The sequence below is a fragment of the Microcebus murinus genome, chromosome 16 (genome assembly GCF_040939455.1).
Source record: "Microcebus murinus isolate Inina chromosome 16, M.murinus_Inina_mat1.0, whole genome shotgun sequence".
NCBI lineage: Eukaryota > Metazoa > Chordata > Mammalia > Primates > Cheirogaleidae > Microcebus > Microcebus murinus.
In genome coordinates, this window is record NC_134119.1 from 15,974,501 (window position 1) to 15,996,368 (window position 21,868).

General features: G+C 37.3%; 1 protein-coding gene across 1 annotated transcript in view; it reads right to left on the reverse strand.

The window, feature by feature from the left end:
* Nucleotides 1–4,340: 4,340 nt before the first annotated feature.
* MACROD2 (mono-ADP ribosylhydrolase 2) overlaps nt 4,341–21,868 on the reverse strand; it is a 1,812,973-nt gene continuing 1,795,445 nt past the window's right edge. The window contains 3 exon segments of the mRNA XM_076010917.1: nt 4,341–6,282; nt 12,595–12,663; nt 16,755–16,832. Coding sequence (XP_075867032.1) covers nt 6,236–6,282; nt 12,595–12,663; nt 16,755–16,832 — 194 coding nt within the window. The 3' untranslated portion in view covers nt 4,341–6,235.

Consider the following 21,868-nt stretch of genomic DNA (forward strand, 5'->3'; position numbering starts at 1 on the left):
ATGCCACATTGTTTCTGTGTTCTCACATGACACAAGGAGTAAGGCAGCTACCTTCAGTCTCTTTTACACAGGCAAAATTCCCTTCAGGAGGGTAGAGCCCTCATGACTTGATCACTTCTCAAAAGGCTCCACCTCTTATGGCTATCACATTGGGTATTAGGTTCCAACATATGACATTTTTAAGGAGTCACCAACATTCAGACCATAGCAAGTGTTATTGTTTTTGTTATTTTCCAAATAGTCTGCAATTTTATTCTTGATATTCTCTCTGAAAAAACATTCAGAAAATTATTTTTAAATATAGCTAACTACTGTTTTAATATTTACTGGTTAATTGCTAGTTTTATTGCATAGTGATTTAAAAACAAGGCCTTTAAGAGGAGGGGACAAAAATTTAAGTGGCAAGAAATAGCCTCAGTGTGGAGTTTAAATCTTGACTCTGACTGAATCATTTATTCCAAAATGAGTATTTCACACTGGAAAAAGATTAGATACCTTTAATTGACAAATCTAAATTATTTTCCCACAATCCCCTCTGATCACTTGGCTAGAGCTTAGAAACAAGGTAAGCTCGGTTATTGGTGGTGGTGGTGAGGAGGGGGGGAGCTATTATTTTTTTACATCTGAGTTGTGACATATATGTATACTGGTATATCTTTTATCCCTGACCCATATACAAATAAACAACTACAAATTATTACAAATGTTCTGAAGTAGCAAATATGGGGATGGGGTTAGGTAGGCAAACACAAGTTGGAAAAAGGGAGCTATATGAAATAGGATAGTTAGGGGAAGGCATCACTAAGAAGTGACATTACAACTGAGATCTCAAGGATGACCAGGTACTAGATCAGTGAGAATGGGAAGGGTTGGAGGCTTTAAGGATGGGAAAAGCTTGGCCTATTCTAGAAATTGACAGAAAGCCAATATGCTGGCAGCATTGGAAGCCAAGTTGAGAGAGTCACACAAGATGAGACTGGAGAAGGAAGATCATACAGATTCCTAGGCTTTATTTTGATGGCATATGTATCAGTTAGTATAGGTTAGGTTATGCTAGGGTAACAAATGAGCCCCAAATCTCAAAACACAGGTTTATTTCTCAGTCATGTCACCTTCTCAATGAAGGTTGCCACATCTTCACTCTAGGATCTATGCTGACAGATCAGCCTGTTTGGAATGTTCCTGATCATTACAGTAGAGTAGGGAAAAAAGGCATGAGTCTTCATGCTTCTAACTGAAGTGACACGTGCCATTTCTACCCACATATTGAACAAAGTAAAGTTATATAGACATGTCCAATTTTAGCAGGGCAAGGAAGTATATTCCTCCCCCAGGGAAGGGAAGTACATATTGGTATAATTAACTCCTTGTAGATCTATGTCCTTCCATACATATTAACTGAGAAGTAGAGAGAACTATAACTCCTTTTTCCTTATAGACTCACTACGGATATTATCAGAGAAAAGATGACTTTAAAAAATGTACATCGAGTGTTAGTATTCATGTACATGTGTTCTAAGAACTCAGGCTCCCCACTAATTCTCTAAATTATAGCAAAACAACTTTCTCGTCTTCATGGGTCCCTAATTTGGGGGCAAAATTTAAATCGACTTCAGTAGAATAGGATTTTCTATTTACTACCTAATTGTAAGGATCATCTATTTTTTTCATAAAGAGGCCTGAGCTGGAGAAAGGGCTATTTGCCTATCGTATCCAATAGCAGAATCTGTACTTTTCCAAATGACAAAGTATAATATCTTGGATCCCAGCACTTTATTCATGTTTAAATTTTAAGAGAGTTCAAGTATGTGTTAGTATTTCCATTTTCCAAACCAAGAAATTGGAATTGGAGGTACCTTATTTCTGGAAACCTCAGAACTAGGCCAGAGTCTTGGCTAAAACAACATAAACAGGATGGGCGTCATTACCCTCTTAGCCCTGAGAGCCACGAGTGACGTTAAGCCATGCATTATGGTACCTCTGGTCGGTGTGAGGCACAGGGGCAGAAATGTTGGGGAAGAAACGTTACGAGTGAAAGGCAGATAGATGAAAAATTGGACATAGATGAAAAACTGCATCTAGTAGGGCTGGAATCATGTCAAATTGTCTTTACTGTCATTCTGAAGCATTTGTATTAAGGTGGCCCATTGTACCATAAGACTGTCCTGTCTACAATTTGTCCTCATCAAACCTTGTTTACTACTGGAAAAATGCTTCTCTAGTACTGGAGTTTGAAAAACGAATTCTCCTTAAACTATTAAATCTCTAGCTTCGTTCGATAAAGCGGGTGACTTTCTTTAACGCCTTCTAGAACAATAACTGTGATAGCACCTTTTCTGCAGGAGATGAAGGGAACTAAATTTGGTGGAATGCATATTTCCATTTTCAAAAGAACACTGGGTTTTTCCCATATTGATTTTTGCTGGTCCATTGCCGAGTTCTTAATAACTGTGTGATTTGGTCATAATTCCATCAACAAAAGAGCAGGGAGGGCCATGGCTGCTGCGGTCACAGCCACATAACGACTGACTCAAAGTGTTTACGAAGAATGACGGGTTCTGAAAAACAGACCCGAATGTTCATGGAGCCATTGGCTTTATCTCAACAACTTATATCTTAGACCTCAGAGGCTGTTGCTAGGGTAATTAATTATCTAGTATTTAGAGTAAAACTTAGACCCTGAGATTTCTGTCTATATAAACTACTCAATAGATTAAAGTTTGAAAAGCATAGCCAAAGCACTGACCAGTCTCAGCAAGGGAAAAATATCAGTAAGTGAAAACTGACTTACAGGGGCAATTTTAAATACACATATTTGCAACTTAATAGTATTAAATGAACATTTCGAGTTATTACTGTTCATAGCTAAAGAACAAATTTCACAAAAATTCCATGTTATCCTTTCAAACAAATTTTATTTGTATTTCGGCTCTAACAAATATAGTATGAAGGCAACAGTCGTTTAAGTTTTTTAGTGTTATGGCACAGATGAAAAGAAACAAAGAGATTTAGAAGCAGTCCAGCATTTCAATGCTGGTTTAACAAAAGAGGCACATATTATCCTATTTAGCAGTTTATACCACATATCAGAAGACATTTTTTGTTTCCTTGCAAGCAACAGACTACATTTATTTGCATTAAGTAAAAACATATCTTGATCAAGAAAATTACTTTTTTTTTCTGATTTTCCTTTATATCACAAATGTCAGGGTAAGGCAAATCCTTAATGAATCATATGATAAAAACCCTATTCCCCAAGAAAATATATTGAACATATTCTGCTAACTTTATTTTTCAAAGCAAAGCCGACATGCGCCACATACAGAGAAATGTCTTTTCAAATCAAGTGCATCAAGCAGAACTGTATTAATTCACAAAGAGGCTTTTCAGTGTTTCATAGAAAGATATACAATTAGCTGCGGTGATTAATATGTGACCCAGTATCACAGGCAGTGATTCAGATGCCGCCTTTGTAAGCTTTTATGAAAGAAGGCTTGTCCATCATCTGAATAGTTAACCAGCTAGAGGAAAAGCCCTTTGTCTCTCCTACAGTGAGGACCTTTTTAATTAGAACTACTGTGTTGAAGGCTTCCTTCGATCCTCTGTATGCAAACATGACTAACATAGGGCTATTTTCCTCCCTCCCTCCTGTAACCCTTCATGCCAATAGCCTGGTTGAAGCAAGGTTGGAAATTAACATCCAGAATTTACGTGCAGGAGAATCAATCAGCTTTTGGAATCTATTCCATTGTACAGCCCGTGCAATGACAGCACCAACAGAGAAAGCTTTCCTGTGCTGAGGTGTCTTTGGTCTGGCCAATAGTTACATTTTGAATAGTTCACCATTGAATTGGAAACTAACTTCATTATTTATTTGAAAGCATAAAATTGTATGGCCAAATAACAACCAAAAAGCATGACAAAGCAAAAATGAAAACACAATCTAATTATAAAATGAGGTTTAAACAAATTGAGGAGTGGGTCTGATGATATTTACTCCTCATTCTCATAATTTCCTGGATGCAAAGATTACTTTCCTTTTTGTACAGTTTTCAGGCAGAAAACTCCCTCCTCCCGTTCCTACCCCACCTACATTTAAAATGAATGAATAAAATGGCTGGCATGGATGATAAGGAGAATGCCAGGACTGGGATAATTTTAATCCCAGCTGTCCCTAGCAGGGACATTAGGTCTCTTTCATCTTTGTTCATTAGAAAACTTCCATTCCTCTCATCCCCTTGTGTTGTTTTCAACTGTAACTCATTACTGAGGCTGAGTAACACTAACATTTGGGAATCACAAGAAAAACGAGTGCCTAGCAGATTGCACTTGTCAAGCACTTCACAAGAATGATGGCAACTCTCAACTGAGTTATAAAGATGGCATGGAATGTAGAAACTATCAATATTTGGATGGCATCATTTCTTAGATTCTTTAAAATGAGCCTCTTTCTTTTCTAGAAAGCAATGTCTAATGGCAGTGGAGGGTATATATGCTTCCATATCAAACTGTGGAGTAATGGCAGGAGAAATGGCCATGTTTCAACATCTTGAAGTCACTTAGATGCCATTGCTGCCATGTCGACAAGTGGCTTAAAAATATAAGGGGTGTTAAAACATATTACATATGCAGAATTATAACTTGCTAATTTTTTCAATATATCAAATTAGCCATCCAGAAGGGGCAACAAAATTCAGAAAGGTCAAAACAAAAGTCATAGGAAGATAAGAAGGTATATTTTCCATAGAAGAAAGGGCAAAACTGAAGAATTCGATGGAATATTTAGAAAGCACAACCTCATTTTGTTTTAGAACTACTACTCAATTTAATCACTCTTTTTCTTCCTCTGATAAGAAAAACAATATAAATAACTTGTAATCCCAGAGCCCTTATAAAGAAGTTGGGTTTAAGGTATGCAATAAATGATGTCAGTTCCCACAAAAAACAATGGAATGGCCTTGGAACCGCGGGGAGGCTGTGGGAAGCAGGTGTCTTGCCTTATGTTGGTTCTGGGACAGGCATTTGCAATGATGCCTGGCCTCCCTGGGCTGTCACCCTGTTCCCATGGTATTGCTGGCATCTTAGGTTGTTAATAGTGTTGCTCCCCTTCAGGACCATATACTGTTGGTTCTCTGGGTGAGTGGACCAGCCATCAAATCAGCCTTGGACTTGGCCTGAGCAAATCAAACCATTTAAACACAGGCCAGGAAGCCAGAACTGTAAGAAAATCTCTAATTGCCTCTAATTTCAAACGAGACTCTGGTTAGTGGGTCATCAAACCTTGGGAAAAGACAGGATGTTCTTTTGCAAAAAACATATGAGGAGAGATTTTGAGTGAAACTTTTACCATTTGTAAACTTAAGTTTAGGTCCTAAACACAACACCCCTTCTCTTGCTAATAACTGAAACACCTGGCAAAAGTGCCATCCCTTATAGTTGTGTAGCAGAGTTGCCTCTCATCAGAGGGCTCCGTGCTGAAGCACATGGCAAAGATCTCATGAACCAAGGAAGCTCTGCTGAAAGTCAATGTCAAAGAACGATGCACCTGCCACCCTGGCTATAAAGGAAAAGACCTTGATGGCCGCCAGAGTCCAGCTTCCTTGCTGTACCTCTGCACTCTGCTCTGGATTCAGTTTAGCTTCCATCTTCCTCATTAACCACATAGAACAAACTGTGTACCTGGGGGAATCCCTGAATAAAATATATTCAAATCATCGTCCGGATGTTTTCCAAGTGGTTTCTGCGGCTTTTGCTAATTTTCTATTCTGCCTCTTTTGTCTGTGGATTATACTGCTGTTGGGCTTGGTGATTTCTGAAATTTAGCCTGCAGCTTATCAAATAATTGTCTTCCTTCTCTTTCTTTGAAGAAACCACTGTGTGACCAGCTTTGTGAAATAACCAAGAAAGCAGATAGGGGCCAGGACGCACAAGTGTGAGTGTTAAACCGAGCCACTGGGACCCTGGAGTGAAGTTGTCAGAGAAAAGACAGAAATGACAAGGATAATGCCTGAAAGATGCGTTAACATGGGTCCCTCCACCAAATTAAGGAAAACATTTTTTCTTTCTTTTTCTGCAGGTAAACAGAACAAAATGCAGCTAGAGAAATTAGAGCAAAGGATTCCCTGTCCTTTCATGGGACTTGCTTTCCCCCCACCCCCACCCTGCTCCACACCACGTGGCGCTATCTTCCCGAACTCCCCCTGGGCCAGGAGAGGCCTTGCAATGCTGAGGATTGTCATTTGGTTCCATTTCTTTGTTCCTTTACTTCATCTTGTGCCCCTGCTGAAGACAAAGAGAAACCATTTGTTAGATTAAAGATAAGACATCTTCACAGGTTTAGCAAGGAATATCTTTTTAACACAGCTATTTAAATGTCTCTCACCCCTCAAACAGGCCTAGGAATATCTTATTTGACTATCAAAGAGCTTTGGATATCTGAGTTGTAATTGCTGGCACATGATATCTTTAAAGAGCATATAAATCACTGCTAATAAATGCGTGCCACATTGACAATGAGCTTTGGCTGATGGGGATGATTAAATTTAATTCTTCAAAGTATTCTTTGAAAAACCTAACCTGGAATCAACCTGTCCTCCTTTTGTGGGCCCATTCACATGCTCTAATTTCTAGGGATCAGCATATAGATAATCATAACAATTTACATAATGCTGATTTGCTAAAGTCCTTGATGGTTATGCCACCATTTGAGGCCTTACTTATTAAGTATCTGCTGTGTGAAAACTCCAAGAAGACAATGTGTCCTCAAAGAACCTATATGCTTTTTTTTTTTTTTTTTTTTTTTTTTTTTAGATTTTTAAAAATTGATGTGTAATCCACCTACAGGGAAATGCACAAACCTTAAGCATACAGTTCAATCTGTTTGGGAAAATTCATACATTTAACTCACACCACCATCAAGATATAAAACATTCCTATCGCCCTAGAAATATCCCTTCCCTATTACCCTACTCCTGCTGAAACCAACAATTGATCTGATTTCTGTCACCATAGATTAGTTTTTCCTGTTCTAAAATTCCCTACAAATGGAATCATACAATTACCTCTTTGTATCTGGCTCCCTTTGTAACAGCAGCAGACCAATCTGGCTCGACTCTTCTGTGTCAAAGTTATGAGTTGTTTTTCAGTTGCTATGGACATTCCCCCAACTTGAGCATGCCCAGGTGAGCCAAGCTAGCAACCAGGGGCAGAACCTAAGTTCTTTGATGGAGAAGTGGGGACTGAATTAAGGAGTGCACACTGCTTGGCTGGATCCAGGGTCGAATCAGATGGAGCCCTGGCATTACTCTAGGGCAGCAGGATTCAGTCAGATCATGCCTCGCGGTATTGCCTCTTTATAAGATCCAATCAGATCATGCCTCATTACCCTGCACTTCTAAAAACCAGCCCAACCCTCTTGTTTGGTGACATACTGCTTTGGGAACTGTCCCCAGTGTGCTCCTTACTTGTGCCAAGTAATTAAAAAAAACCCTTGCTAAAATCGATTTGGCTTTGTCTATTGACTTAATACCTGCCAAGCCAACAAACCCTCCATTGGGGAGGCAACACTTTCATTCAGCATAATGTTTCTGAGAATTACTCATGTTGCTGCTTGTTAATAGTAATCTGTTTTTATGCTGACTAGCATTCCATGGTGTGGATATATCAGTTTTTTTTTTTTTTTTTAAATCCATTCCTCTGTTGGTAGACATTTGGGTTCTATCAAGTTTTGGGCTTTTGTGAATAAAACTGCTATGAATATTCTCATAGAAGGCTTTTTTAGATCTAGGTTTTCATTGCTCTCATTTTCCAGACAAATACTTGGGAATGGAATTGTTGGGTCACAGAGTAGATACACGCTTAACTTTATAAGAAACCAACAGTGATTTTTTAAAAGTGGTTGTATCATTTTATACTCTCAATAGCCATGTTCTAGTTGCTCCACATTCTCTGTAACTGCTGGTAGTGTTAACTTGTAACTCAGTACTAGTCAGGGTGCAGTGGTATTCTAGTGTGGTCTGTATTTTATATCTGCAATCCCTGGTTTTCAGTAATCTCCATCTAAATCAACTTAAACCTGGAAAGACTTGGTACCAACCATGTACAAGGCCCTACACTGCCTTCTTAGGAATAGTAGATAAAATGTAGGTTCTAAATACATTTTAACAACTGTTTGATTCTAATTAGGTAGCAGCTACCCTCTTTGGTTCCTATGTAGAGGTTATATACTATAATTTGGATGAGGACAAAGATAGTCTAATTTACTGACTCTTTGCTATGAGAAGAAAGTGATGCCCTTTTTATCACTAAGTGTACTAGGCTGGGACAATGTAGGGATAGAGCAGAAAGAAACACTATTTCAAAATCTTCATTAAAAATATATAGCATATATTGGATATGGTCAAAGTGGAAGACAGCACTGGGCTCAGGAAACCCTTGTTATAACAATGAATCAGCATGTGAATACAGGCAAATTGATAAACTTCTCCAGGCCTTAGATTAGTCATCTCTCCAAGGCCAAAATGACAGCAGATGATCTCTGAGCTAATTTTCTTTTCTGGTAGGCTATGAATCTTTAAAAAAAAAATAGCCTTTGAGGTATGTATGCATCTATAAAGCAATATCATGTTTGTTATAGATAATATTTAATGTATTCAGAAGTAGACAGGAGCAGAAAAATCCTTCATAATGCCTCTATCAACAGTAACTTCTATAGTTAATATTACGAAGTATTTCCTCACAGTATTTGTTTATATCTTTCAAACATATATAATCATAAATTTTAATTTTAATAATGAAAATTGCAATCATGAAGAAAACTACAGAAAACAATAACATGCCTATCATATATTGACTTCCATATATGTGTTGGTATTTTTCAAATATCTTTGTAATCTTTATTTTACTTAAAAAAATATTAAAGGTAAACTACTTACATATACATTACTTTACAGACAAAACTATGTGTGTTCCTTCCCAGAGTTAACTAAAATCTGACATCAGTGTGAACTAATAATTTACATGTGTTTGTACTTTTACACAGATATATATTGACAAATACATACAGAATAAAAATATTTTTATATTATAAAATGTAAATATAAATTTCATTTCACCCTGTTTTTAATCACCCATAATTAATTATCATTGTAATTTTTATAGTCTATTTGGGTTCACCTGTGAGTTTACCATTTTCTTGGCTTAGAATTGTTTCATGTACCTTACTCTTTCCTTTGGGTTCAACTTTCTTCTTAAACATGCATCCTTTAGTAGCTTTTACAGAAAGGTATGTGAGTTGCAGACTTTTTTTCTGAAAATGGTAGATATTTTCTTAAATGATAGTTAAGCTTGTATAAAACTCTATTGATAATTTTTTATCCAGGTTTTGAAGACTCATTATTCCATTGTCTTCTGACCTAAATTCTTGGTGTCAAGGAGCCTGCTGTCCTATATTTCTTTATAGGAAAATAGTTCTTTCTCTGAGTGTATTTTATACTTTCTTCTGTTTGTCTTTGGTTTTCTGCAATGCCGATGTGTCACTTAATTTTAAATATAAGTCTTTCTTGTGACTTATTTTTTTTAACTTCAAATTGTGACTTTTATAAATTTTGATAAATGCTCAGCCATTACCTTTCAAACGTTGACTCCTTGTAGAGCTCCTATTATACATAACATGTCTTGGGTATCTTTGTCTATCCTTCGTCTCTCTTTTTATGTGCCTTTTATGTTAATATATATTTGCTTTTTTCCATTGTTAATTTTTCATAGTGTTGCTCTTATTGTTTTATATCTGCTTTTATGTCTTTTGTCATTTAAATGCAGTTTTCTTAAATTTTCAAAATTTTCTACTCTCTGAAGTCCTTATAGTGCTAATTGTCCTGTTTGGACAGTGCTAACTGACCCACAGACTCTCTCTCATGATGGGTCATTTCCTTGTGTGTTTTGTAAGTGTTAAAATTGTGAACTCAACTTCAGAATTTTCTTTCCTTCAGTAGAAATTCCACGTGGTAGTTTCACATTTCCACTTGCCACATACATCAGAGATAACACTGCTCTCTAATCAATTATTAAGTTAATTTTTCAGATGATTTATTACTGCATGACTTTGAATCACATAAATTTGTGTTTCAAACTCATGGTCCATTTGTGGTTTCTCAATGTCTTAGGAACCTTTTTCTTTCTCCACACGGTACTCTGTGCAGATCCAAGTCGTACTAATTTCTTGATCAAGAAGTCCCATTTTTATTTGTGTAGAGGTATCAGTTCCAACTCCTTACTTTGAGTGGTTCAAGGTTCCAGATGGGCATTAAAACCTAAGACCCTAGCTATAGGGCCTGCCTGTATATCAATAATCTGAAGCTCAAAATTTAGTGGCTTAAAACATCAATGATTTATTATTTCTCATGATTTTATTGGCAGGATTGGACAGGGTGGGCAGTTTATCTGCTTGAGGTGGTATCCACTGGGGCAAAACATCTGAAATGCTCTCTTAGTTTCTAGGACCTCTCTCTATGTGACTTCCTTCATTCTATAGGATAGTCTGACCTTCTTACAAGGTGCCTGGAATCCAGGAACAAGTGCCAAGAGAGTGCAAAAATGGAAGTTACAAAGCCTCTTAAAGCTTAACCTGTAAGTCACACTTAGTCTTCCATGTTTCTCCAGAACCAAAAATTCAGAGTCTATAATCATCTTTACTGCCCTCAAAGACTTAAAAAATACATTTAGAAAGTGTTCCATTGATTCATTTAGTCACCCTCCCATTCTTGCCATTTAGGGTAGCTCTGATCTTTTACAATTACAAATTATACAACACTGAACACTCTTGTATTATGGCTTTGAACTCTGTAATTCCATGTCACAGTATTTAATTTCCTTGAAGGTATGATTCACACAACAAAGTTTGCTTCTTCCTGTTGAACTACCAGATAATCTCTACAAACCAAACTGTGTAAATAATTCTGTGGGAATCAATGAAGTTGCACGGGTCACGTGGCTTCTGTGACAACTGTGTTTACAAACTCACTATTAATATTTAGGGAGCAGTGTGGTGTCATCAAAGAATTGTAAATTGGGAGCATTTAATCTCCCATTTATTAGCCAGTTAACCCTGTGAAAGTCATTTCTCTTTCCTGGAATTCAGTTTCTTTAAATTTTGAACTTTAAAGTTTTGACTTTAACTTACTCATTTGGGTTAACATAGGGGTTCATGTTTATTTTCAAGGAAAATATTTTGATATGAACCAAGGAAAACAGATTTATCCTGGTTATTTTATTTGGATAGTGATCACACAGGAAAAATAATAGCGTCTGTAAGAAAAAAATGTAGACAGCAATTCTAGAGTGTGTTGGCAACGAAAGGGTAAAAGGTAAGGGAACACTGAGGAACTTGCATTTAGATTGTTCGGGTTTAGTCTCACTTCATTACTTTTTAATGGAAACTGCTCAGCCGTGTCATTTCTGCAGCTTAGCAGGATATTTTAAATACATGAGGAAGGTTATAAAAAAAGAAGAAATGTTTATAAGACCGTGTTTGTATGAGTTTATATTTTTTAGCAGTCCTATGCTATACATGCATTACACAAATGATATTATATTTGGTTTTAAATGATGTTCAAGACAATTATGGGAAGAACAGATGTGTTCTTTCACACATTCTGAAACTTTATTCTTCCATGATGCTGAAAGTCAGAAGTTTAGTGCAATGTGGCTTCTTAGGAGAACATAGAGAACTATCAAGAACATTCAAGGGGTGCAGGGAGGTGCGTGAGACAACATATCATTTATGCCTTACACTCAGTAACCCATGATTTATTCCATGTTGTTATTATTTTTTTTTTGATATAACTAAATATTGTAAGCTAGGAGTTGAAGCAGCTATAAGAGCAAGACTGACTTCTTCTAATTCTTTCACCAGCTGCAAGATGTGGCAAAGGGTTACAGACCACTTGTCATTCTAGATAGACTTTGGCCTCCACTGGAGGGTTTAGCATGTTGGTCTGGAAAAACTCCTCAATGTGATCTGGTCCAGATGCTTTATTTTCCTGGGAGTTCTCTGAGGATCCCTTAACTTAGCAAGCCACTGTGCAGATGCACAGGTCCAGAGGTGGTGATGTGGGAGAAGAGGACCTCAGGCAGGCTTTGTTTCTGTCCAAACACACTCATATCCCTTTATGTACACTCCAGGGCAAAGATTTAGTGTTATGCTTAAAGACAGATATATCAAGCAAATCAGCAGGTAGCTTCTGGAAAAGCAATGCTTCAGAATCAGCTTGGGGTTGCTGAAATAATTTGATCACTCCAGGAGGCCAAGGAGTAGTGAGATGGATGGAGAAATTTCTTCCTGTCCTCAAAGCACAGAAAGCCCCAGGGTACTGCATGATTTGAATATGCTGTGGCTTATCTTTGCCCCTTCAAGATGGCAGGTTTCTAGGGGTAATCCTTCCTCTTGATACTGTGTATTTGGTTTAAAGATTTCAAAAGTGTAGCCCAAGCCATGCTGTGGGACTTGGCAAAACCAAGGGAAATCCAATATGTCATTTGCAGACAGTTCCTACTGCCAGTTGATCAGTTGAAAATCCCACCACAGGGGCATCTTACCTATTAGTTGATCTTCTTGCTGACTCTCCATTGGGTCGTTTACACTGTCAACCTGACTGTTCATTTCAACTGTAACCACAGAAGAAAACAAACAAGTTAAATATTTATTAAAGGCAAACTCCTTAAACACCCTTAAATAGCCTCTGATGTGGTACTATCCTGATTTCCTATCTCATGCCTCTTTTCAGTTTTGTTTTCATTCAAGATCTTTGGAATATTCTCATAGATTTTTAATGGTGAGGGTGGGGGAGGGCAGGATGGCCACTTCAAGGAACTGTAGAAGCTGAAATGTCATTTCATACCAGGTTGTTGGGTTGGCAGTTTGGGTGTATATATTACCATCCTTAGATAAATTCAAAGGCCTTAATTATGTGTCTAAGAAAATAAAGAGAAAAATGAAAGTGAAACAGATCACTGACAGGCAGAGAGGTAAGCAGCTCCCTCTAAAATGCCAAGAGGCCTGTTTGGTTTTTGCCATGTTTTCAATTTCAAGATTCAAAATAGACCTTGTAAACTTGCCAATGGGTATAGCAGACTACAGTGAAGCAGAAAAACAAAACAACTAACTAGATCACATAGCCATGATAAAACTTGTACTTTTTGTTGATTGTGTGTGTTCTATGTGAACATTTGCATAAAAATAGAATGCATAATCACTGCCATTCTCCAGAAGTGGCCCTGAGCAGGCATAGCATTCACTCTGAGAATTTTCAAGGGTCAGCAGGTTTAATTAGATTGTTATTTTTAAAGCATCAAAGCCCACATTATAAGCTGAGAGACTGAATATATAAATAGACAACGGCTAGATCATATATATTAGGTCAGTAAATATGAAATGTCCCATTTCTAATCAAAAGTGTAGTTTATTATATCTCAAACAAGCAGTACAATTAACCAAAGTATGTGCCTAAACTATAGACACAGTGTGCCCATCTTAATGGTAGCTTGTATGTGCCAGCAGCGAAGTAGGCTGGAGAGTGAGTAGCTATGAAATCACTAAAGGTATTTTCCACAGCTTGTTGAGAATGGAATATTCTTCCTTGCAAGAAGTTATCTAAAGCCTGGAAGGAAATGGTAGTCAGTTGGTGCAAGGTCCAGCGAATATGGTGGATGACAGAGTTTCCAAGCCCAGCTTCTATAATTTGAGCAGCGTTGTTTTTGCAACATGTGGTCGAGTGTTGTCTTGCCAAGGGGATTGGTCTGTCTCTATTGATCAATTTTGATGGCTGCATTGCAAGCGTCCTCATCATTTTGCCCATGTGGTTGCAGTAGAAATCCACTGTAATCAGTTGACCAGGTTTCATGAAGCTGTAATGGATAATACTAGTGCTGGACCACCGAATAGTTACCATTAGCTTTTTTCTATGAATATTCGGTTTTGCACTGTGTCTTGTACTTCATCTGTATCCAACCATTGCACTGAACGCTTACGATTTTCAAAAAGAATCCATTTTTCATTATGCGTCACAATATGGTGTAGAAGTGGTTCACTTTTATGTCGAGACAACAAAGAAAGGCAAGCCTAGAGATGATTTCTTTTCTGATATTCATTTAATTCATGTAGAACCCATCTATCCAGCTTCTTTACCATGCTGATTTGTTTGCAATGGTCCAATATGGTTGGAATAGTAACGTCAAAACTTGCTGCTGATTCACACGCAGGTTGAGAAGGATTTGTTTCCACTACAGCTTCCAGCTCATTATCCACCTTGGTCTCTGGTCGCCCACGTGGCTCATTTTCAAGATTAAAATTGCCAGAAGGGAACTTCTCAAACCACTGATGTACCATGCATTCATTAGCCACATCCTTACCCAACACTTTGTTGATATTTTGAGCTGTCTGCCCTGCATTGGTTCCAAGATGGAACTCATATTCAAAAATAACACAAAGTTTTGACTTATCCATGGTTTCACAAAAATTGCTCTAAAAATTTTTTGAAAGATAATCACAAGCCAAATCATGTGTTTGAAAGAATGAGGATGTACCTTCACAGCAAAAGTAAAACAAGTGTCAAGTGTGAAAATGTCAGAGATATCAACTGTCAAACTTAGTACTTAATGAAATCGGACATTTCATACTTAATAACCTAATTCTCACTTAAAACGTCTGGGGCAACTATCTTGAGCAACCAAACCACAACCTCTGCAGCAATCAGCTCAAAATGATCAGAACTTGGGCAATGGCTATCACGTTCCCTATTTTTTTTTTTTTGCCCCTCCTTCCAACATGGGACCAACCAGGGAAAGCCAAATATGCTCCCCAAACCAATCACTTAAGGTGTCCCCTTTCTAATTAGCCACCTCCAGCTTCCCCATGCCAACAGCCTCCAATCAGATGCTCAAAGTCTTCTCTTTTACTAACTATAAAAGTTTCCCACTTGCCTGCCTGCTTTTGGGTCTGCCAAACAAGTGACAGTGGCCACCCTTGCCATCGTAACCTCTGAATATGTAATCTCTGTCCTCATTGAGGTGGTTTTCAATTATTTGTAGAAAACCAACCTAAATCACTTTTTTTTTTCCAAGCATGAAAGCTCAATTAGTGTAAAGAGTGGCAGATGCTGGCTTTCACACTCCAGAGAGGCTTGGAAGAGGGAATGACATTGTACAATGCCTACCCAACTCTCTCGCAGTGAGGAAAGTTTTAAAACCAGGTCTTCTTGTTCTCACCTGCAAACTGTCATGGCTTTCTAATGACGTGTGAACTTGTTTTAAACCCCATATATAAACTAGCCAGATGCAACCACTCTATCTATGTAAAGATAAGCATTTGCACACTTTCCATCCTGGTCCACAAAGTTACTGTAAGTTCACCCATCTCAGTGTGGGATAAAATACAGGAGGGCATTGCTTTTCTTTTTCTTCTTCCAACCAAGGGATACTGGTTTCAAAGCCTATTAATAAATGCTATTATCCAAAGCATTCCATGATCAAATAAGTTTGGGAAAGCAACTTTATGTTAAACCAATTTCTTTACCCCTGAGACTTCTGAGAGCCTATAATCCTCTTCTGTGTACATTGAATCTTCAAGTGAAGACTAAAATTCAGTATTTCCCACATTTATTTCCCTTTTGTTCAAGGAACATTTGGGGGCCTGGTATTGCTCAGAATATGCTTTGTAAAGAACTATTAAGAATTATGTTTATAGTGTCACAATGAGGCTGGGGCAGGTTTAGTTCAATTGATCATGACTAACATGTGGTGGCTTTTAATGGTTGTGTCTGGAGTTTAAAACACTATTCTCTTAGGCAGTGCATGCCCCTGGGTAAAAAGTCAGTTTGTGCAGTGGAAGCAGAGAGGCTTAAGAAAGGAGGCAATTTGGGTGATGGTTTGAGCCTATGGATTTGAGCCTAGGGAAGGGAGGAACACCTGGTATAGGAAACTCTATTTAAAACTTTCAAATAATGTCCACCAATGGCTGAATTTTTCCCAAAGGTCATTAAAAACTCAAAGTAATTAGCTTTTTTCTTTTGGCTAAAATTACCCAAACAGCAAGATATTTAAACAGTTGATCAGCTGACCAATTCTGGTTCTGTTAAGCTCTATGGGCCAGTGAATCAAGTACTTATTAAATCATGTGCGCTCAATTTGTTGTTTTTCTAATTCAAGTAATGATATTTCAAAGGACTCTCAGCATCGTGCAGGGGAAAGAGGATATGGATATTCTCAAGGCTCAGAATCTTTAGATGCTTTCAAAATTAGATGTGAATTTAAGAAGGTTTTTGTCAATTCATTTTGATTTAGTGAAGTGCAACGATGAAGGAGCTAGGACAACTATAGCCCAAACTTGACCCTAGGGTTCCCCTGAATGCCCAGTGCAGCAGAAATACCAGTAGAAGTAAGTGCCTTTTGCAGAAGTAAGTGAAGTTTCCATAAAGTTCACCAGGTAGATTTCAGTTTTGTTTAGCCTTGCAGTTATGTACTGTGGCCTCAGTATGGCGAGGCATGATTAAATCAAAGTATATGTTATTTAAAAATAGCTAGAGACAGTTAAAAAAAAAGACTATTTTATTAGTTTTTAGTAGAAAATGGTTTTTGAAATTTACCTTGTTTTAACCAAATATGTTGATTCATAGAACAGATAGCTCCCTTAATCCTAGATTACACATAGAAAATGTGCCAGATTTGTAGTTTGCATGAGCTCAACTAACGCACAACCTTACCATCGGGATCTGCAGTATCTTCTATGTCACTGGAGGCTTCGCTTTTTCCAGGCACTCTAGGTGTGTCCTCGCCTTGAGCTGAAAGAGGGAAAGACCACAGGCCCTGGTCAATAGAGAATTATAACAGCCCGAGGGCCAATTGTTCTGTCACTTTCCACTGCCCTCTTAAATTGGAAAATACTCCTGGGACTCAACTTCTTTTTGAAGAAAAGTTTAAAGGAGGAAATAGTGGGTTGAGTTGCTTGCATACTTTAGTCTTTTAAGTTCTCTTTAATTTGTGAGATAATCACATATATGCATATATAATTTCTAAATTAGAAATCTGGTATCATGAGAGCAGGAAAACTTGATTTCATCAGAACAACCTACAATTTAAATTTAGGGAAGTATATATATGTGTGTGTGTGTGTGTGTGTGTGTGTGTGTGTGAGTGAATGAGTGAGAGAGAGAGAGAGCACGAAAGAAAGAGTTTATGTACTTATCCTTTGAAGAGAAAAAAAAAAAAGAAAACCTGTTTTTGCCTTAAGCATGCCTAAAAGATGAAAGATTAGTTCTCCTGGGGGTGAAGGTTTTGATTTAAGCACAAGTGAATGGCTTACTTGCTTTCTTAAGAGACCTTCTCAGATGCTGCTACTTTGGATTATAGGGAATCCAGTCTTCAACTAATTTCCTTAATGACTATTGTATTTGCATGGCGTCACATAAATTTGCTGTGGTTGAAGCTTAATGTAGTAGTAAGAGAACTGTTTCATATTGTAAGAAATTTTCCAGATACTCAAAAGGACAATAATCTCTTTTTGGTTAAACATCTATTATGTTTTCACAAGTAGAACAGCAAGGACATTTGTAAATACAGATACAGATAAAGTGCTAGAAAACCCATACTTTTAAAGCTTTTATTATTTCCATACATTTTAAACAGAAGATTAAATTTATTTTTCTTGTGAGTCCTTACTGTGCCTATAGTATGTGAGACTTAGTGTGCCTTCTGGTAAGAATGAAGCAAGATGGGAAAGATCCAGTTTATAATCTCTTCAAAGGAAGAGATCTTCAGAGGTGGAATTTATACTCCTGGTAATGATTTACTGAAGCTGACGATCAAGACATATGATTCAAAGATGACTGAGCTCTGAGCCTGGGTGGATGGAAGGTAGAGAGGTCAATAATTGAAGACATAAAACAAGCAGAGTTGGGGAAAGAAGAAGAAAGTCAATTTAGATTTAAAGTCCGAAGTGCAGGGTCAGTCATTTAAGTTAGATGCCAAACCAGCTTCTACATCCGGTGCTAAGGAGAGAATTAAATGTGAAATTCTCACGTAGGCATAAACATGTGGGTATTTGGGAGACGTCAGTACAGGGTAACATTGATGATATGAGAGTAGATAAGAGAACCCAGCAAAGGATAACACAAGAAAGAAGAAATGACTCATGGGTCTCCCAAACCTTTCAAGTACAACATGAAAGCAATAGTATCCTTAGTTTGTTTCATTTACTCCTGAGGATGAGATTGGGAAAGGGAAAAATAAAACTCAAAACTGCCAACTGAAATTTTGATACCATATCATACCCACTCTCACTGTGCCAAGTTCTAGAAATGTACTATTTTTCAATTGCTCATCAACATACTCCTCAAACACCCAATTACAGAAGAAATCATTGATGAATTTGTGTAAGCCTAGGAGAAGGAAAACTTTGCTAATTATGCCTTAAAAGACAGTGGTGGCCGGGCACAGTGGCTCACGCCTATAATCCTAGCACTCTGGGAGGCTGAGGTCGGAGGATAGCTCAAGGTCAGGAGTTCGAACCCAGCCTGAGCAAGAGCGAGACCCCATCTCTACTAAAAATAGAAAGAAATTAATTGACCAACTAAAAATACATAGAAAAAATTAGCTGGGCATGGTGGCACATGCCTATAGACCCAGCTACTCGGGAGGCTGAGGCAGAAGGATCACTTGAGCCCAGGAGTTTGAGGTTGCTGTGAGCTAGGCTGACACCACAGCACTCTAGCCCAGGCAACAGAATGAGACTCTGCCTCAAAAAAAAAATAAAAAATAAAAAAGACAGTGGTAATAAGGAAAAATCGAAATATTTAACTTTATAAGCATAACATTTTGAATGGAAAAAATATAAAGAAATTTTAAAGAAAAGTTACCAATTGAATCAAAATATTTGTACCTTTTATCATACAGAAAGGGTTAATATCTTTATAAGGGCTTCTAGAGATGAAGAAGATCAATAACTGAATAGCAAAATGGGCAAGAGATTTAAAAAACAGTTGATAAATGAAGAAATAAAATGGCCTGCAAACACATGAAAAGATAATTTTCTTTGCTAATAATGAAACAAATGCAAATTAAAATTACAATAAGACAGGGATTTCACCTAAGGTGAAACTGTCATGATACAAAGTAACTCTCCTACCAAGAACAGCTAAAAACACTGACCAGATTATTTAAAAAATATATATTTTGAGGCACCAGACAGCAATGAATGCAGGACAAACTTGAGGAGGTGCAAAATGGTGACCCTGACATGTGCCAGGAAGTTAAACAGAACCTCCAGATAAAGCAGGGTGTGGTGGCTCACACCCATAATCCTGGCACTTTGGGAGGGTGAGGTGGGAGCATCGCTTGAGGCCAGGAGTTCAAGACCAGCCTGGGCAACATAGTGAGACCCAGTCTCTACAGAACATTTAAAAACAACAACAAAAACCCAGATGTTTTGTGAGGCTGGGAGCAGAAAGCAAAACTTTAAAGGTCAGGGTAATCAAAAGAGAGGTACCCTAAGAAGTATGTAAGGTTTTTTGGTTTGTGTCCCCTGACCTTGGGCGCAAGGATGAACTTGAAATAGACAAAAACCTAAAGTCTAAGTTTTAATCAACAAAGTTCCTGATTGGATTACAGTGCTCTGCTCTATCCTACCTGCCTATCAGAAGCAAAATAAACCCTTTCCAGAGGAATATTAAAACCACCCAGAGTCACAAATCATCTCTATAATTTTTCAGAGTGTTCAGCATTCAATCAAAAATTACCTGGCATTCCAGAAGAATAAGAACAAATCACTGAAAACCAACAGAATAAAGAAGACAACATACAGACACATGTTAGCAATCTAGATATCATGGGTACAACTTTAATGATTAATGTGTTTTTTAAACTGGACATCAAGCTGAAAATTTTCATAGCAAAGAAACGTGTCAGAGAACTGGACACTGTTTTAAAAGTCAGATGAACACAATAACTGAAGTTAAGAATTGAACTGGTGGATTTGACAGCAGGTAGACATAGTTGAAGAGGAGATTAGTAAACTGAAGGTAGGTCAGAAAAAATATAAAGACTAAAGTACAGATTAAAAACACAGATAAGAGTGTAGAAAGTATATGAGGTGGGATCTATCCTAAGTATAATGGGCCAAAAACAATATTTTTAAGAGAGAGAATGGCTGTGAATTTACCAAAATCAATGAAATATCATTTCAAACCACTGTATCAGTAGTGTTATGATTCTCAAGCAAAATTAATGCAAAAGAAACCTCAGTCCAATCATTGTGAAATTGCTGAAAACCAATGTTAAAAGTATCAAATTATATGGTAAATAAAAACCCATTAACTTCAGAATAGCAACAATAAGACTTATAAATTCACAACAAAAATAATGGAAGCCAGAGATAATGCAATGACATCTTCAAAGTGCTGAAAGAAAATTTCTCTAACCTAAAATTTCATACCCCAAAAAACCATTTTTCAAATTTGACTTTAATATAAAACATTTCAGAGAATAAAATAATTTTATTAAAAAAATTGTTTTTTTCCATTTCAGTTGGCCAATTAACTTTTTTTAAATTTTTTTTATTTTTAGTAGAGACGGGGTCTCGCTCTTGCTCAGGCTGGTCTTGAACTTCTGAGCTCAAACGATCCACCCGCCTCGGCCTCCCAGAGATTTACGATTACAGGCGTGAGCCACTGCGCCCGGCCTGAGAATAAAATAATTTTTTATCAGCAGACCTATACTGAAGGAATAGTTTCCTTCATACTGAAAAATAAATTCCAGGTAGATTATAGAACCAAATGTGAAAAGTAACACAGAGAAAGACCTCACACAATTAGGCAAAAATTTCTCACTAACCATTAAGGCTAACCATTAAGATAATTTGGAAAACATTAAAATTAACAACATAAGTTCAAAATGGCTTTACAAAGACAGGGAATCCAGTAGAAAATGGACAAGAAGACACAGACATATTGCAGAAGAAAATACCTTGGCTAGTCATTTAGTTTTTTGAATGACTTTTACTAAATCTTGTAACATTTAAGAGTCTTGGCTTTTTCACTAGTAAAATGACTATAAAATGCTCTGACTCCTTGTCTGACTCTCTGGGACATCATCAGAAATTATTAAAACATAACATTATTTTTAATAAGAAATGATTATTATGGAAGCAAAATTAACAGATCTAACTCTCTTTATACATTACCATTACTTCTTTGACATTTTAGGGTCCTTTGTTTTTCTTTTTTTGGTGATAGGATCTAGAGGTGCCTGTGGCTGATTCTTTTCGGAAATCTTTTTCAAAGTCATTACTATCAGTGGTAATAACTCTGATGACATTACTGTGGAGAAACCCTTCTGGCATCACTGAGGACTTTCTATCTAATAGGCCTGATGCTAGTCTATTAAATGATGCTCAGTGAGAATGAAGAAGAATACAAAACACTTCCAAGAGCTAGGTAAGGGAAAGAAAAAAGTTGAAGAAAGTAAAATGCAAAAAGCAGAGAAAACGGTAAACATTTCAATTGCTCTATGTTTATACTTTTAACCTCATTATTTTACAAGAGAATGTGTGAAGAGTCACAGATTTGTGCCAATGTATTGACATAGGTTAACATGAGATGCAATGGCAGGTTTAAGGTCCATGACAGAGAAAGAGAAACAGAAATCAAAGTTGTAGCTCTGCATACACCCCTGGAGCAGAGGGAAGCGTCATCTGTGAGATGTGCTTTTGGAGATGCTAAAGGTAAGCTTGGGTAGACATTATCTATTTCATATCGCGAGTGTGCACAACATGTGCATGTATGTGTAGGCATGCGGTATGGATATATGACAGTGTATTGCGCAA